We start from the raw sequence: 18839 nt of genomic DNA on the forward strand, positions 1-18839 counted from the left end.
TTCCCCTTGCCCCGAAGGCTTGGTAGGATCTGTAAGAGGTGGTCCAGGGCCTCGAGCCTGAGTGGGGACCAGGAATGTGACATATTAGTATGAGAGATGATTGCTTCTCTTATCACAATACTCTTGTGGCCACATGTGATCTGGGGCTGGACAACCAGCTGTAATCCAGTCTGATAAAAATAACACTGAGGGAAAGCTTCTGCGAGCACGAAGGTTCTGCCTTTGGGTTTATTGCTGAGCAGTGATCATGAGACTGGCTGTATCGGGGAGTGAGCGGGGCGACCTCCTTCTGGGTCAACTTCAGAGATGAGCCTTGTGGGTCGGGGTCCTTTGTGGAGGCTCTGGGTTAGAAACTCTGGAGACATGGTGGTGTGAGTTCCTACTTAGCCCGGTGTGTTTGATGATGTTGGAGTCAGGCAGCCTGGTGTCAGGCTGGATATCCCAGGCCAGGATGATGCTGTAGCCCCTGGGGCACCTGGGGACAGGGGGGTGGCCTCTAGCCGTAGGGGAGAAGGTTAGTCTGGGTGCCATAAGGACGGTGATTTCTCCTGCAGCCTCACGCATATTCCGTAGGAACACAGCTGTTCTTGGGGTCCTCCATGTGTAGCCACTCCCTCCCTAGTGCGCACAGCCTTCCTCAGTGGGGAGGTGAAGCCAGCTTCGGCATGTCCAGCCTCTGGTTTGCATTAAACTGACCCCACGGTTCTGGAAGGAAGAGTCAAACAAGCTGTGTGGGTGAGAATTGCCCTTGTTAGAGGGTGTGCATAAGATGGGGCTGGTGAGGATGATGACAACATACCCAGAGAGGAAAGGGCTTCGAGTGTTTGCCAGTGTTCCCATCTTCTCTGTGCCACCCGGTCACAGAGCAGAGCACCACTGAGAAAGTTGCCTTCCTGGAATTCTAGAGCATATTGTGATCTGTCCATGATAGGAGTTTTGGGGGGTACATCAAGGAGTGCCTGGACAGTGTCACCCCAACCCAGTCTCTGACACCGGTGACACTCTGGATCTTCTCGTTTTTGTAACAAAGTAGACACTGATTTAGACATGACTTGTTAAGTGGGGAGCTAAAAGCCCCAAATTAAAATATGTTTTAAGCATTTTCCAGTATGAAAAAAAACTTACCAAACAGGTGAGCTACACAAATTCTAATGAGAAAAGGTCAACTTATGCTTCTGTACATACAGTGTGTACATTGTCTCTTCTTAACCTGACAGGGCCAATGCTTGGCTCTTTTTAATTATTCCTGTAGTCCTGTATTCTCTACAATTATTTGTTTATTGAAGTGTATTTATTTAAGTGATCTGTACACCCAATGTGGGGCTTGAACTCATGGCCCGACATCAAGAGCCACATGCTCCTGCAATTGAGCCAAGCAGGCGCCCCTCCAAGTTTACATGTTCTACAGTATTTGTGCAGTGTTGCTGCTCATTAATTTCCTAAGAGCCTTAAGGTCTAGAGTTCATCTGGTCTGTTTTATTTCATGGTTTTTAGAGAAACAATTTTTCTCTTTATACTTTCGTGTCATGAAGGCCTTGGAAGGACAGTCTCAACAGGCTTCCCCTCTGTAGTCTTGTCTCCTAAAGGAGAAGGATGTGATCTGTGTTGTCATTTCTCAAGGCCTGGCCGGGAGGCAGTGAGAGCCTGGAGATAGATGGGCCACGTCGGGTTTGCTGAGAGCTGACGGTATACAGTCTGTGGTCCTAGGCTGACCCCAGCCAGCAGCAGGAAGTCCCACTTCATCATCTACTTGAAAGCTCTCTGCTAGGAACACAGCGTGAACTTCTGTTTATATTGGTTAAGCTCCAAGAAGCAGGACGTGTTTGGGGGAATTGAAGTGCTCATGGGCAGGTCCAGGGAAGATACACCTTCCCCACCAGATTTCAAACTGTCTCTACACAGGTAAGATGAAGCAGTGACCCAGAGCTAGAATCTCAGGATTCTCAGGGAGTGGGAGACGCTGGTGAAAAAATGTACAGCTCTGTCATGTAAACACACTTGAATCAATATTAACATGCAGAATCGTAGGCCAAGTGGTGTTTTTGTTGTTCAAGGGTCTGGATATGAATCCGGATTCTGCCTCTTGGGAGTATGACTTTGAAATGTTAACCAACACTTCTCTGAACGCCTTTCTTCATTCGTAAAGGAAATACTGGCCTTACCTATCTCAGCAGGTGGTTATGAGAATCAAAGGAGGGAATGTGTATGGCCTCATAAGCAACTGTTAGTTGCTAACGATTATATACTTCCTATGGAATGCTGTATCTTTCTAGTATATCCCTAGACCTGTAAGTCACAATTGGTTCTTTTTCTACTTGTGCAACAAGTGAAATTTGGCATTGGGTTCTGGAAAGTATGAACGAATTCTTGGAATCACCCAGTTATGTGAAAGATGTCTCAACCTCTTGCTTGTCTGTTTGCCTAACAGTGTGCCATGTAAAAAGTGCGTGGTGGTTGGTAATGGAGGAGTTTTGAAGAATAAGACATTAGGAGAAAAAATCGACTCCTATGATGTCATAATAAGGTAAATATATTTCCTATTTGCTAACCTGGAATTGTTTCAAAAGAATATGGTTTTCTTTTTTTTTTTAAGATTTTTATTTATTTATTTGACAGAGATAGAGACAGCCAGCGAGAGAGGGAACACAAGCAGGGGGAGTGGGAGAGGAAGAAGCAGGCCCATAGCAGAGGAGCCTGATGTGGGGCTCGATCCCATAACGCCAGGATCACACCCTGAGCCGAAGGCAGACGCTTAACCGCTATGCCACCCAGGCGCCCCCAAAAGAATATGGTTTTCTATTTTAGTATGACTTTGTTTAAAAGGAAGACGGGTTGCTTAGATATATTTAAGTACATTAACACAACCTGTCTCCCAGTCGTCGACTAGAGTAGGTCTAGATTTTCAGGTCATTCACTTAGCAAATATTTGTGAAATCTACTTAATATGCCAGGCACAGTTCCAGCCACAGGGCGTATAGGAAGAAGTAAGAACAATGTTCTTGCTCCCCATGGAGCTTACGTTGTAATGAAGGGAAGAAAACAATAATTAAATAAATAAGGAAATATAATAATAAATGCCATGCAAACAGTTAAAACATATGTGACAATGATTGATAGCTACTGTAGAATGGATGACCACTTTGAGGAGAAGACCTCTAAGACGGATCTAAGTGACCATTATAGTACCAGCCATATGAAGACTACGGAAGAGCTATCCAGACAGAAAGAATGTTTAGTGCAGATCCTGGGGAGGATGTGATCCTAGGTTTGGGAAAAGCAGCAAGAAAACCAGTGAGGTAGGAGGGCAGCAGGCTCAGGGAGAGTGGTACAATCAGAAGCCGAAGAGGAAGGCAAGGAACAGGTTGTAATAGGACTGTGTAAACTGAGATTAGAACTTGGATTTTATTTTAAGTACAACAGGAAACTTTTGAAGATTTTTCAGCAAGAGAGCAATTTGATCTGGTTATGTTTTTAAAATACCTTGGCTGTGGCATGGACAGTGGGGTATGAGGGACAAGGGTAGAAATGAAGAAGGCAGTTAGGTGGCTACATTCAGGCAGATGGTGGCTTGGAACAGGATTGTCATGACAGAGAAGGATGTAAGTGGGTAGACTGAGACATGTTTTAGAGGTAGAGTTTTCAGGATTTGTTGATGTGTTAGATGTGAGGAGAGATGGGACTAAAGGAACCACATACCTCTTTCTAGGTTTTCAGCTTAAGAGATTGACTGGATAGAGGTACCGTTTATTGAGTTGGGGGAAGACTAGGGTAGGAAGCTTTTTAGAGGAAAATCAAGATTTCTGTGTTAGGTTTGAGATGGTTATTAGATTTGCAATGGTAAGTCAAATAGGCATCTGGTTAAACAGGTTAAAGGCTCGGTGGTAAACAGCCTGTAAGCTATATTTAAACCATGGTCTGGGCAAGATGTCCCAGGGAGAAACAGAGAAGAGGTCTCAGGACAGAGTCTTGAGATACTCTGTACTTGGAGGTATGGCAAAAAGAGAAAAAAGAAGTAAAAGAAATGGAAGAGGATCCACCAGTGAAGTAGGAAGTATTTTAGAAGAGAAGGGCTCAGCCATGACCAGCTGGTGAGAGGTCATGCAAGATAAGGACAGAGAGTTCACCATTGGACTGACAACCTAAAGTTCACTCATACTCTTGACAAAAGCAGACTTGGAGACATGATATGGCGAGTGGCCCAACCAGAGTGGCTTGAGGAGAGAATGACAGGTGAGAAAGTGAGAAACCAGTGTAGGCAATTCTCTTGAGAAGTTTTGCTGTGGAGTTGAGAAATGAGATGGTAGCTGGAGATAGTTATGGAACCAAAGGAGGCTTTTTTGTTTTGTTTTGTTCCTTTTATAAAGATAGGAGATTCTAGAGCATGTTGGTAAACTGATGGAAATGGTGTGGTGGAGAGATGGGATGGGGCTCCAGAATGCAAGTGTGGTTGGTCCTCTGCAATGGAGAGGAAAACTGGAATCGTAGTTAGGGCTACCAAGAGTCCCGCAGATGGAGTGGCAGGAAAATGAGGACATTTCTAGCTCTGTTTTCCCATCGAAAGGTTGAAGTAAGGTCATCCTGTGTTGTGTGTGTTGGGAATGGCTGTGAATAGTCTTTTGAAGAGAGGGGCAGCGTGTTAGGATGACCTGGCAGCGCTTGGGGGTTTTGCCGGGTTACAGGCTGCCAAGAGCTTCTGCATAGTGAGGTCACCTTAGTTTTTGTTCATTATCCATTTTGAGGAAGCTGTGAAAATTTATCCACTGACAATTTTGAAACATGAATTTCCTGACCTATAGTTGTCTAAACATTTGATCATCCAGAACCACAGCAAACCCTCGTGGGAGAATGCCACGGGTACAACGTTTCTGCAAGTCATTTCAAGTGTTAAGACTGTCTTACGTTACATGGAGTCAGTGGCAAAGGGTGAAACAGTATTTATCCTCCCAGGGGATACTGTTTTGGAGACAAAGCATTCCTTTTACTAGCATGCCTCATAGTGTGTGCATAAATAGTGCGTGTCTAACTTTGGCACTGAGCATACACAAACGCAACAGCAGATCCTTTGCGGTTCTTTAGTTCACTCTAGCAATAACATTTATTTGGTTGTGCGTGGGTATAATACGGTAATTTTATATTATCACTTTATTGCAGAGCTCAGCAATTTTGGTGAGTCTCCTGATCACCTTCACAGTGATTCTTTTCTGTCAGTCCATGTGCTACATGACTGTGTAACCTTGGGCAAGTAACTTTCTCTGGCCTGCAGGGCCCTTATCCAAGGGGTTTTGTCTGGATGTCCTCCAAGGTCTCTTTTAACTCTAGGATTCTGTGGCTCTATGTTCCCATTTTGTTTTATTTAGTCTTTGGTTTTCCTGGAGGTAGGACTGAATTATCAGTGCCCCACAATTACTGTTCAAATCCAGATGAACATTTCTACCTTTGATCAAGCAGCTGTTTCATGAAAGGGAATTATTTCCTTGGCTGTTACACATTAAAAAAGAAAAAAATCAATCCGTTGCCTTGTAGCTTTAAGCACTGGACCCATGGCTGCTGCTGTTGTGTCCTACTCTGAAAGCTCTGAGACTTGTGATGGAATTGGCTCATACTGCACCTGGTCTACATATTTGTGTGTTTTACTACCCACAGAATGAATAACGGTCCTGTTTTAGGACATGAAGAGGAAGTTGGGAGAAGGACAACCTTCCGACTTTTTTATCCAGAATCTGTTTTTTCAGATCCCAATCACAATGATCCTAATACTACGGCTGTTCTCACTGCTTTTAAGCCGCTTGATTTAAAGTGGCTGTGGGAATTGTTGACGGGTGGCAAAATAGTAAGTTGGCAACATCGATCTGCCTTCCGATTACCTTCAGTTTTCTTTTTCTATTAAAAAAAAAAAGACAACCACAATGTTCCATTTTCTGTGTTCTTATTTTATTCTAGAACACTAATGGTTTTTGGAAGAAACCAGCCTTAAACTTGATCTACAAACCTTATCAAATCAGAATATTAGACCCTTTCATTATCCGAATGGCAGCTTACGAACTGCTTCACTTCCCGAAAGTGTTTCCCAAAAATCAGGTACGTATTTTTCTTTGCACAGTTCCAAACTGAAAACCTGTTTGGGGTCGGGTGGAGAGACCCTAGGGTTCTCAGAAAGGAGAAACATGACTCGAGAGGCGCCTTCTGAAGGCCACACCTGAGGTAGTGAAGTTAGCTATCTGTGGGTATTATGTTTTTCAGATTGCAAGGAAAGAACCTTAAGTGGAGTGTTTTTTACATTTTCCTGCCCTTGCAGAGCCCTTCGGGGGTCTCCTGCATGGCCCCACGACTCTTCTCATAACCTCATCTTCAGTGTTCTGCGATGGGGAGAGGCTGGCGGGGTTGGCGGTGCTGCTGGGCAGACTCTGCTCAGAGCAGCGGGACGGGCTTCCGGACAAGTGCATGGCTACTCAGGCTAAAAAGAAGGGTCTCAAGTACTCTGATAAAAATGTCACAGGAAAGCCAGAGGAAAGGTGAGGAAGGACAGGGTAGTTCCGAAATACTTCTGTGGTCATAGAGGAGACACTGGCACAGAATTCTGAGGAGCTGTTGAAATTCCAGATTCTTTAATTAAAAGGAGTCTCACCGACTTTGACTGTTGTAGCCCTTTTGTTTACATTCCTAGAAGACAGTACCCTCTGGACCCATACAGTGGCACGGATAGGTTTTTCACTTGAAGCCTGAGAAACTGTGTGACATAATATCTCCACTGAAATGACGTTTCAACCCCCCTTTTATTTTATTTTTAATTTTTTGTAATCGGGGAAAATCCAAAGAAACACACATCATGTGTGTTTTTTTTAGTATGATAAAAAAAATTCTGAACTTTAGCATTAGATTCTAATGCTTATAATGAAACAACTTACAAAGGAATTATATATATCAAGTATGATTTATATTCTTTATATTCTGTTATATATTATTATATATTATTTATATTATACATATAAAAATAAAGGAAATCATCCTCTTCCCTCTGTAACTCTCATTATCCCTCAAGCTTTTTTTTTTTTTTTTTTTTTTTGCCTTTTATATCCCTCTGGGCTATTTTCTATGCATTTACGAACACATACTTTTTTGTTCAATTTAATTACAGTTATACCATACTGTTCCCCTATTTATAGACCTTTCAGTTTGTATCCAGCTTTTTTCTTCTCTAAAGTATTTAGAAACGCATGTGATTATAGGGATTTTCAGCCCACTTGTATGATTTCTATGACTCCTAGAAGTAGAATTCCCAAGTCAAAAAGCATAAGTGTTTTAAACTTAAGCCTTATTTCTTAGTAATTTTGAGAGGAAAGGTCAACTTCCTGGTAATTTCTTGGTAATTTTGAGGGGGGAAGACAGCTTCTGGATGTATGCTTTGTGACTTTTCCACTCTTATTTCCTAAGTGAGGTAAGATCAGGTACAACCCCCGGTTTTTGCTTTAGGTAGTATCTCCAAGAGAACAGGAAGACCCTGATCTTAGAGATGGTGCAAAGACTAGTTGTAACCAGACTAAAGTTCCATCAGAACATGCCATCCCTCAGTTCGCCAAATTGAGGACACAGCAGTATTCATAACATCTGTTATGTGGGATGCTGTCCACGGGTTGAGCACAGAGTAAAGCCTGGCTCTGGAAGTGTGAAGTCATATTGATGATGTGGAGAAGAAGGAAAAAAAAGAAACCCTGCTTGAATTAGGTTAAAGAGAACATGGGGGGGGGGCGCCTGGGTGGCACAGCAGTTAAGCGTCTGCCTTCGGCTCAGGGCGTGATCCCGGCGTTATGGGTTCGAGCCCCATCAGGCTCCTCTGCTATGAGCCTGCTTCTTTCCTCTCCCACTCCCCCTGCTTGTGTTCCCTCTCTCACTAGCTGTCTCTATCTCTGTCAAATAAATAAATAAAATCTTAAAAAAAAATAAAAAATAAAGAGAACACGGGACATGAGCAAGTGGAGGCAAATCTTTAACGGAGTTTTGTTAGAAAAGGGGGCAGAGAAATGGTTGAAAGACATGGGATCAAGGAAGGTTGCTTTTGTGGTTGTGTTTTAAAGACAGATACCATGTTTATATGACGAAGAGAACGATTTGACAGAAGAAAATGATGAGAGCAAGTGGGTCATTGTAGAAGAAGATTTGGTGAGAGAGGAGATGGGAGGAAAGAGTGCATGAGGGGAGAGGTTGGCCATAGATAGGGACAGGGGCATCGCATCCATGTAAGAGTGAGTGCGGAAAGTACAGATCAAGATGAGGGTAGTTTGGGAGTTGGGAAGCTGGTATAGCTCTTCTCAGTTTCTGTTAGTGAAACAAGGATTAAATGGGCAGTTTGAAGTAAGGAGGCGGCTGAGACTTTTAGATGGAATAGTATAAAACTGTCATCTTGGAGAGTAGGAATGGAAATTTACTAGGGGAATACCGAACAGCCACTTGAGACTTTGGCCATAAATGTCATGTGTACCCGGCATGTATGTTTTCTCTCAGCTTGTTCTGCTGCTCAGGTGTGCGTTGAGCCAGGGTGAAGCTTCTGTCAGGTGATGATCTGTTTCTGTGAGTGAGAGGTGCAGAAAATGAAGGTCTGCATAAGGGAATGATTATAATGATGGATGAAGTCCTCTAAGGTATGAGGAAAGGAAGGGGAGGACATGAAGGGGAGGGACAGAAGAGAGAAAAAGTGATGGGATCAATGAGGTTGAATGCTCCCAGGTTTTTAACCCAACCGCTAATTCCCCTTTCTAGCAGATGGCAAAGGCTTATGGTGTTCATGGTGGGGCATGGGGTAAAGAAAAGCTTATGCAGCAGGCAGTTTTCAGATTAGCTTGCCTCCTGCAGTGTATTTGATACTGTTGTGCTTCTTGGATTTTTTTCCTCCTCCTCAAAATCATGTTATTTCCATGCAATCTGTAAGTCATACCTTAATGGAAAGGAACTCTGATTAGATGGCTGTGTTACAAAGTTTAGGATGTGTTTTGTTTTTGCCTTTGAGGGCCATCCTGGTGAGAATTAAACTGAATGAAGCCCCCCCGCCCCAAACACGTGACTGCATTTTCAGGAGATTTGTACACGTGAGGGTGCTTGGCTTCTTTCCTTTCTGGTTTTTAAATTGATAATGATCCAGTGGAGGCTGTGACATTACTCTGTATACATCTGGAATTTTTATTTACAAGTCAGAATCTTAGTGTTTGCCTTTGAAGTTAATTGATGAGTCCTTCCCTAGAGATAGTTAAAATTATTAGGATTGTAAAAGAGATCTATTTTAAGGCTTATGTGAAGCCTTTTACATGATCCCACCCCTTAGTGAATTAACGGGTCCTTAGGTTTCGTGTCCGGGTTCAAAATTCAGAGGCTCAGCTGTGTGCAGAGGAAGCTTATAAAATGAGGCAGCAGTGTCCTTTCCCCTGCACCTCAGTGTTCTTTGTTTGATAGCTGTCCTCTGGGCTAATACTGAAGTTAAGTTTTAGTTGAAAGATTTTCTAAGATATCAGTCACATTTATATGTTTCTCAGAGTTAGGAAATTAACCAGGGCTTGGGCCTTAGACACCATGAGGGTTTAACTTAGGTATTTCTCACCTGATTACGTGTTCAGAAGTCCCGGTTTTGTAAGATGAGGTCACCCAACTATGCTTTGGAAACAAGCTACCTTGTTTGAGTTTTTAAAAACTTCCATTTCCCTCCCCAGAAACCCAAACATCCAACAACAGGAATTATTGCCATCACTTTGGCCTTTCACATATGTCATGAAGTTCACCTTGCTGGTTTTAAATACAACTTTTCTGACCTCAAGAGTCCTTTGCACTATTATGGGAATGCATCCATGTCTTTGATGAGTAAGGTAAGACATACATACACGCTTGGGTATAATCTTTGATCTTTAGTTGGAAAGCCTCTATTTTCTATCATTTTTACTGAGGGAACAGGTTTTGAGTATTTGAGAGCTGCTTAACCCTTCTAAGAACTACCAAAAGCTGAAACTGGGACTCAAATCCAGGCAGTTCCAGTTTGTGGGCCTCAGACCCTTACGAATAGGACATAGTTATTATCAAGTAGCATCAAACCCCTAGATACCAAGCCTTATCTTAGATCATGTTTGCACTATTTAAATATGCGTATAGGCAACTTGCTCTTGATAATATGTCAAATTCACTTAAAAGCATCGCCATGGAATAGGGACAGGCATCCCCGTAAGAGAATTGAGCACGGAAACACGGTAAAGATGAAGGTAAATCTGGAGTTGGGAAGATGATGTAGCTTTTTTGCTGTGCTTTTCAATGTATTTTTTTTTAGTTACATAGATGAGGAGGTCTGTAACATTTTTAACTCCATGAGGGAATATTCCTCAAAAGGCTGCAAAAGTTTATAGATCATGCTTCTCTTGATTTAGAGATCAATGGCAGTAGATAAGATCTTGAAGACTTTTTAACTGAATGGGAAGGAGTTGTCTGAGGTTAGGGGCATATCACAAGTGATAGTAAAATGTTACTGGACATTTTTAATATGGAAATATGAATGGTTTGCTGTAAAGCATCTGGATGTATCCTATGTAATCCGTCCCCTTAGATCATCATCCCCGCCCACTACATAGTCCGAAGAAGGGGTATGATTCAGGTTACACCTTCGTACTGTATTACCTCATCTCCCACCCTTTGTGAGACAAACACTTGAGTAGTTCAAGTGTTAGGTGCCTGGGACAGAGTTCAGGATCATTTCTCCTCAGCCCTAATCTTTTAGCACTTGTGGGATTTCTAGTTATCTAAACAACAGAACACTGAAACGATTTCCTGAGATAAATTAGGATATCCATCAATAGAACAGAATTATATTATTTTAAGAATATCTTAGCCATGCCTTACAATAGTTTCTTTAGGTTGACTTCTATTATGAGTTTCAGGTGCTGCTTTTATTAAAGTGATTAACCCATTTTGACTTAAAATTCTGGTCTCTAGTTTTATCTCCTGATTTCGGAGACGGGGGAATGATACAAAGGAGTGCTCTTATGTGAGGGTTTAAGTGGAAACAGCCGGCTTTAGGGAACACTCTGGCAAAAGAATGAGCAAAAAAAAAAAAAAAAAAAGTAACGAAAGTTAAGTCTACCTGTACACTTATGACTTGTTTATTCACAAGCTTTTTAGATACAGTGTATCCCACTGTTTGTTGCTGTTAAGATTTTGAGACTGGGATAGTGATTTTATTTTCCTTTTCTTCTCTAGAATGCATATCACAATGTGACAGCGGAGCAGCTCTTTTTGAAGGACATTATAGAAAAAAACTTTGTAATCAACTTGACTGAAGATTGACTGTACAGACTCAGAAGATGAAGCTATTAGTTTTATTTTTATATGGCAATTTTTAGTTTATTTTTACATATGTTGGATGCACTTGTCAAAAAATTGTGTATATTAAGTCTGTTGCTGCCTGGTGATTCATAACCACCAGCTTAATTTCTGTGAATATATTTAATTTATAAAAACCAAGATATGCTTAGTTAAGATATCAGGGAAAGAAATTTTGATTGCATTGTTTTTAAAACAAGCTAGTTTAACGAAGTGTTTTTAAACATCTTTTTATAGACTTTTGAGGGGATGAGACTTCCTAATAAGGGGCTTTAGTTTACCACAAATTTTGAACACAACATTTGGCTACTGTAAATGGGTAGGGAATGGCCCTGTGGTTGTGCCTTGATACGGCAAACCGGAACCACTTTAGGCATGTAGCTAGATGACTGTTTAGTTCCTTTTTGTTGTACTTGAGGAAACGGATTTGAATCTTAAAGCAGCCCTGAACACAGCAGTAGATACGGTTATGGAAAGCTAAGATTATACTAGTTTCATTAGGTTTTTGTCCTGCAATTAAATAAGTAAACCATGATTATAATGAATAATCTGGTAGAAGGCAGGTGGTGTTTTTAAGGTGAGGGACATAGGCTAAACATGAAATTCTGGATGAGTAAATAACACAGGAATGCAATTTCTAAACTCTGGTGACTGCATTATTTTAAAGCTCATACAAAGAAGCGGAGCTAGGCAAGCTCAAGGAGAAAATTCTTAATTTTTTTTTGCCTGGCTTAATATATTAAAATTTGGAAGTTTACTATTTGAATTAAATTAGGAAAAATGAAGATGAATCCTTGAGACTCCTCAAGCCGTTTTTGGATTTAAATGGAACTTCGATGAAAAAATCTCATCTTCAAAGGGAAGGCTTACCTGGCTACCTAGGGTGCATCAGGGAAGAGTCCTTCTGGATGCAAACAAGTCAAAAACAACCCTTCGAACAAATGTGAGCTAGTCTCCCTTCTCGTTTGATACAGCCAATGGCTACGGGGAGGGAAAAAGGAAGAGAAGAGAATTACAAGAGGGATGGAATTAAAAGTTTGCAGAAGAGGTAAGAGTTGAACGGATTGTTATCCTTTGAACAATAATCATCACTAGGAGACGCTGCTGGTGTTACCGGAAACCCACCTGCCTCTCTAAAGAGAGTATGTCAAACTCAGTATAAGGGGGGAGAAAACTCCTGGTTGATTTAAGCAGATCTAGACAGTAAATACAGACTCTGTGAGCACCAGCATACTTGCGGAGTACCATGGTTTCACTGGATTCCTCTAAGAACTCAGGTGCAGAAGACGGGTGTTTGTGTGACCTTTCCCTCATACCACACAGCCGGAGTTTGCAGCCTGGCTGCTGAAGTGCAGTTTGTGAACTATTTTAGGCTTCAAAAACGAATGGTCCTGGCTGTAGTAAAAGTAAAAAACCACCGGTAGCATTTTCAAATGTTACTGTAAGGTCTAGAATAATGGCAGTACAATTTCAGACTGATGCTAAAATTGAGGAAGTGGGCATTTTGTGTAGTATGAGAAAAGGCTGCAAACTTCAGCGTGATTTTATATAAGCCAAAGGAAATTCTCAGCAAGACACATATATACAATTTATTAAAAACACATGAACACATTAAAATCTCACTATTTATACATTCTAAATTCTAGCAACATATACAAATACTGAGTGACTACAGTACATGCCGAGGTAAGAAAAGTACATTCTGGGAGAATATCACTGACCCTCAAGCCATTTTTATTTCTAATATGTGTTTCAATATATGTTTTGTTTCCACCTTTCCCAGTGCCAAAAAAAAAAAAAAAAAAAAAAAAAAACACCTAGTCACAAATTGGAGTAAATAAGAATTGGTGCCACAGTTGAACTAAGAAGTATTTTAATAACCATCCAACTCTTACTAGATTTTGCAGTTTAGGGACTTCAAGTTCATAACAGAAAAGCAGAGCTAAAAGGCAGTTTTGTTTTGTTTTTTTAAAGGTAGAGCTTAACTGATTTCTCTTAAAAGGGTTTGAAAAGTTTTTGTCCCACAACCTGTTAGTTCTGTCCTCTGACCTGGTGTTTCTGTAGCCCTTCTGCTCTCCAGGTGCCAATGTGGGGCCAAGGCAAAGAAGTTCAAGCTTTCTCACCTTCCACAGAATTTTAGATGAATGCATTTTCTGCTGGGGCAGGGGAGGGCAAGAGTACACATGACACTATAGTTTCAATTACTATATAAGTTCTCTACACAAACCATTTCATCAGCGGATAAACCCATTGTTCAATGCAAAGTGCAAATAGTGAAACATGAATTTAAATTACTGGACTAGACCCTGCACATACAATAGGATCTATTTAATGTTACAGCTTTTAATAAAATATAAATCAGCATTCACAATATCTTTAACTGTGCTGGTTCCTAAGATCATGTAACAGTGAAGTCGGCATGACTTTATGAAAACCTGTAAGGGCCATACTTGCTGTACCACTGTCTGATTTGATTTTTATAATTGTGTTAACAGGAAAAAAAAAATCAATAAACCAGAGTGACTTAAGTCTTTAACACGTTTCAAGCAAAGAATAAAAATTCAAGGGAATTTTGTAAAAAAAAAAAAAAAAAAAAAAAAAAAAAAAATTCACATTTTCAGTTGATTGTCTCCACAGCTGCATCAGACAGATAAAACCCCAAACAAAACTCTACTATGAAAACGAACTAAAAGTACAAAATCAGAATAACCCTTTGTATCAGGCTCAGCTCTCATTTGGAAAGTAAAATATACAAAAGCAATAAAAATATTTTGTAAAAATCATTGGTAGGTCAAGGACCACAGAGTGGCAAAAACATGCATCATTTAAGAAGAAACTTTGCGCCTCAAAAGAAAAGTTCCATGGGAAGTTACGTGCACAAAATTAAAAACAAGCATCTTTGGGAAAATGAGATCGTTTCTCTTAAAGCTTCTAAAACAGGCATGTGATTGGAGAAGTATATTCACTGTGTACTGACGATGAATAAAAAAATAAATTGGTTTACTCTTCCCACCTGAAAGGGGGTGACTGCATTAATACATGTGCTTTACACATTCATGTCTTAATAAAAGTTCACCATCTGTGCTTTCTGTTTCAAATATTTTGAAACAATATATTTTTTCAATGAATAAAATTATGCCTTAAAGTTTGTAAAAGCAAAAGCAAATGAAGATAACACCAACAAAAATCATCATACGAGAGGCCAGAGAGGCTGCAGAAATAATTCTGGTTTTGAAGCAATGCTTTAGAACACTGATACGCCCATGGAAGCAAGCAAAATGAACACTGTCTTTTCTCACATCTAGCAAATTCTGGGAACAGTCTGGGGGCACAGGCCAAAAGAAATGGCTAGAACCTGATGGGAAATTATATGTTTTAATCACAGGGCCAGCTTCTCATCTTGCCAAAGAATTTTTGAAGATTCTTACACTGTGGGCTAATCAATTACAGATGATTTTTATTCCACCCATCTAAAACTAGTTCTGGGCAAACGGTGACAAAGAAGTTGCCTGGAAGTATCAAAAACGAGATGTCAATATTCACCTGCTAGGATGCTAGAACATCTGTTCCCTAGGCATGCGATAAAGGACTGTCAGAACTCCCACGACAGAGCAGGCATGCTCGCGCAGAGCGGAGGAGTTCACGTTGGCTTTATATTTCTTTATTTTACTGTGGATAATTAAATATACTTTTTGACCAAAAATAACTTCAGAGAAATATCTCTATACATTAAAGAGGGCAAACCCCCCCCCTTTTAAAGGTAATTTATCTGAGGATAAATAAATCATTCTGAGGAATGATTCTGGCTTTCACTGTGGTAAACAGAAGGGGTCCTGTTTATAATGTTCACTCAGATGCCCTCACAAGTTCTCACAACTTGGGAAGACCAATCCCGTTGCAAATAAAGCTGGGGACAGGGAGAGAATCTCTGTTAGAGCTTTTTAAAATCAGAGGATTCATGATGAAGCAAGCATCACTCACTAAAAAAAATTCAAAACAGTTTATAAACACAAGAATGGGGCTGGACCCAGACAGAACAAGCAGGGAGGAAACAGGTCATGTACCGTGAAGTGTTAAAGCTCTTAAGAGTGTCAAAAAGTGGAAAATCAACGACCCCGCCGTTGACAAGTCAGTTTCCCACCTATAGATCTTCCTAAGGAAAGCTAAGTGTATGACTGCAATCAAAACAATGATTAAGTCACTAATTCTTGAAAAAAAATCCGTAAGGAATATAGGGATAGAAGAGAGCGAACTCATGATAGTACCCACCTTTCACAAAGATAGCAACATTTCAAGCCAATAGACATTTCAACAACAGTACCATGCATTATTGCCAGTCAGGCGTACAGAGCCACCTCGAGTCCATCAATGTACCTGCAGCATTGGTAATAAATACTCTCAGTGATTTTTAATTTCTTTGAAGTGCATAGTAGGGAGCTTCTTCTGTAGTAAAAAATAGTGTTTTACAGTAGTAACAAACAGGATGTTTGAAATTTAACAGGCAAGCCGTAACTGCCACAGTAACACTTTTAAAGCAATATGGCAAGATTAGTAGTTCCCTGTACCTCGGTCATCACATTTTCCCCCACCACATCTGTGACAGATACGTAATACATTCTCTATTTCACTACCACTACCACACAAAAAAGGCCATGTGCTTTAAAACGATGCTTTATAACAAACAGCATCACCTTCAAAGAATTTCTTTAAAAACATCACATTCACCATCCCTCCCGGCTCCTGAAGCCTCCTGGGTGCACTGAGGCACCTGGTACACCAGTTCGTCTGGGGCACTTGCACCTGGCTTCCCACCTTTTGGGGTGTCGTACTGGGCACGGGCAGAGGAGCAGCTGTCAGTCCTGGAGAGGAGAGTGTTGTAGGCTCCCACTGCTGGGGGAGGCTGGTTCCCTGTAGCTTTGAAAGTGGACGTCGAGGGCAGACCAACTGAAGCTGTGGGGTGCCCGGACATATCCATGACGATTGGGGTGGCGTATTCGGGCCCAGTAATTGGCAGTGGTTCAGCATAGGCATGGTAAACTTCTTGCACCGGGGAGTTGTAAGGATCTAGGTCAGCGTAACTTGCTTCTTTCCCTTCTTCTGGTTTAAAGGTGGATCTCTGATGAAGGGTGCCAACAATTCCCCCCACAAGTGGTTGTGCATACTCTGTGGATAACACAGAACAAGCAACAGGAAAGTCACCTCATCCATACAGGGATCAGACAATTTAGGGTGGCAGCTGTGGCCTGACACCAAAAACAAACATTTCTTTATGACACTTTTGTTCCTATCAATATGGACCTATGGATTTCTCCACCAGAACCAACTGAAAAAAATTAAACATGTTATCTTGTATCTCATAAGAAGTTAATATGCCACAGAGCCTCATTCATGAAATTTTACAAAGAATGTTTGTATATGCTGTTCAGATTTATAAACAGTATACCACTGCGGAGGGGGGACCCTATTCCATTATTAGAATGGTATTTTCAAATAGGACAATGTTTAACAATAAATACGTACTAAATTAATAGGATGAATACTGTAAGGCTCACTATGGCTTTCCTACTCTTAACACTCAAATAAAACTCCAGGTAAACAGAATGCCCAGAGCTTTCAGAAATGCATGCTCCTATTTTTTGGAGAACATCTAAGGTGCAGAAATGACTCTCTCAAGGTAATCCTTTTAAAAAGTAGTTCTACCTCAAGAAAACATATGAAAAAGATAAAAGACACTATAAATCCCAAAGCGCTTTGCAGGTAAGGGCAGCAGCGTCCTGTACCCGTGGCGAGGGCTGCACGCGGTTACCTGCAGAGTCCGTCTGCAGCATCGTGGGGACTTCTCTTGGACTCAGGTGATTAACTTCACTGCTGCTGTAGCGAACGGGGGTTTCCTCGTGTTCCACTGATTTGGCAGGGAGAAACTGCTTCATTCCTTTCCACCAACCTTCATGGTGATTGTAAGCAAGAAAGACCATTAAATAAAAACCCAGGTCTGAAATGACGACATTGTTTACGGGAGAAATCCTGTTGCAGGTAAGCCATTTCTGTAACACGTCTATACAAACTAGACTCTATGTTCAATCTCTTCTTTTTTTCATTGTGGTAAAATACACATTACATAAAATTTACGAGCTTAAGCATTTTTAAGTGTAGGTCAGGTGGTTTAAAACTCATTCACACTGCTGTGCAACTATCACTACCATCTATCTCCCTAACTTTACATCTTGTAGAACTAAAACTCTATCCCCATGAGACAGTAACTCCCTATTCTTCAGCCCCCCACCAATGGCAACCACCACTCTACTTTCTGTTTTTACGATTTTGACTCCTCTAAGTACTTCATCTAAGTGGAATCATACGGTATTTGTCTTTTTGTGACTGGCTTATTTCACCTAACATAATGCCCTCAAGGTTCATCCATCTTGTAGCATATTATGGAAAATCTTTCCTTTTTAAGGTTAATATTCCACTGCACATATACAACACATTTTGCTTTTTCATTCATCAGCTGATGGTCTCTTGGGTGGCTTTCAGGTTTTAACAGCTGTGAATAACTTTGCTATGAAAACAGATGCACAAATAGCTCTTTGAGACCCTGCTTTTAATTCTGTTGGGTGAACTGCTCGGTCATACGGTAATTATTTTTAATTTATCAGTAACCACCAGTGTTTTCCACGGCACCCGAGCCATTTTACGGTCCCACCAACAGGACACAAGCATTCTAATTTCTCCACATCCTCATCAACTCTTACTGTTTTCAATTTTTTTTGATAGGAGACACCTCATGGGTGTGAGGTGTTATCTCACAGTTTTCATTTCCCTAAAGATTAGTGATAATGAGCATATTTTCATGTGCTTATTGGCCATTTGTATATATTCTTTGGAGAAAAGTCTTTTCAAGTCCTTTGTCCATTTGTGAATTGTTTTTCCTTTGTTGTGTTTTAGAAGTTCACTCTATATTCTGGATATCAATCCTTTAGCAGATACATGATTTACAAATACTTTCTCCCATTCTGTGGGTTGCCTTTTTACTCTGTGGATAGTATATTCTGACGCACAAAAATTTTAAATTTCCATGAAGTCTAATCTCTTTTATTTCTTTTGTTATTTGTGCATTTGCTGTCATAGCTAAGAAGTCATTGCCAAGTCCACTGTCATCAAGTTTTTGTCCTGTGTTTTTTTTTTTTTTCTATAAGTTTTACTGTTTAGTGATCCCGGTGCTCTGGGATCGAGCCCCACATCGGCCTCCTCCGCTGGAAGCCTGCTTCTTCCTCTCCCACTCCCCCTGCTTGTGTTCCCTCTCTCGCGCTGGCTGTCAAATAAATAAAAATCTTAAAAAAAAAAAAGGGTGTTAAGTAGGAGACCAACTTCATTCTTTTACACGTGGCCATGCGATGTGCCCAGCACCATTTATTGAAGAGACTGTCATTTTCCCAATGCTCCTGGCACCCTTCCAAAAATCATCTGTTCATATTTATGAGCATTTCTCTCTG

The 18839-nt window shown here is 40.8% G+C and overlaps 2 protein-coding genes across 7 annotated transcripts in view; one reads left to right on the forward strand and one right to left on the reverse strand.

The window, feature by feature from the left end:
- The window catches only part of ST3GAL6 (ST3 beta-galactoside alpha-2,3-sialyltransferase 6), a 59265-nt gene extending 46086 nt beyond the window's left edge, over positions 1 to 13179 (forward strand). For all 5 annotated transcript variants that reach the window (XM_034657236.1, XM_002925506.4, XM_034657225.1 and 2 more), the window contains 5 exons: positions 2429 to 2524; positions 5644 to 5830; positions 5941 to 6078; positions 9696 to 9848; positions 11224 to 13179. In XM_034657236.1, coding sequence (XP_034513127.1) covers positions 2429 to 2524; positions 5644 to 5830; positions 5941 to 6078; positions 9696 to 9848; positions 11224 to 11310 — 661 coding nt within the window. In that variant the 3' untranslated portion in view covers positions 11311 to 13179. The remainder of the gene's footprint in view (positions 1 to 2428; positions 2525 to 5643; positions 5831 to 5940; positions 6079 to 9695; positions 9849 to 11223) is intronic.
- The window catches only part of DCBLD2 (discoidin, CUB and LCCL domain containing 2), an 80314-nt gene continuing 74588 nt past the window's right edge, over positions 13114 to 18839 (reverse strand). For both annotated transcript variants that reach the window (XM_034657223.1, XM_002925508.4), the window contains 2 exons: positions 17153 to 17290; positions 13114 to 16509 (listed from right to left, as the gene is read on the reverse strand). In XM_034657223.1, the coding sequence (XP_034513114.1) occupies positions 16040 to 16509; positions 17153 to 17290 (608 nt within the window). In that variant the 3' untranslated portion in view covers positions 13114 to 16039. The remainder of the gene's footprint in view (positions 16510 to 17152; positions 17291 to 18839) is intronic.

This window comes from Ailuropoda melanoleuca, chromosome 1 (genome assembly GCF_002007445.2).
Source record: "Ailuropoda melanoleuca isolate Jingjing chromosome 1, ASM200744v2, whole genome shotgun sequence".
Taxonomy (NCBI): Eukaryota; Metazoa; Chordata; class Mammalia; order Carnivora; family Ursidae; genus Ailuropoda; species Ailuropoda melanoleuca.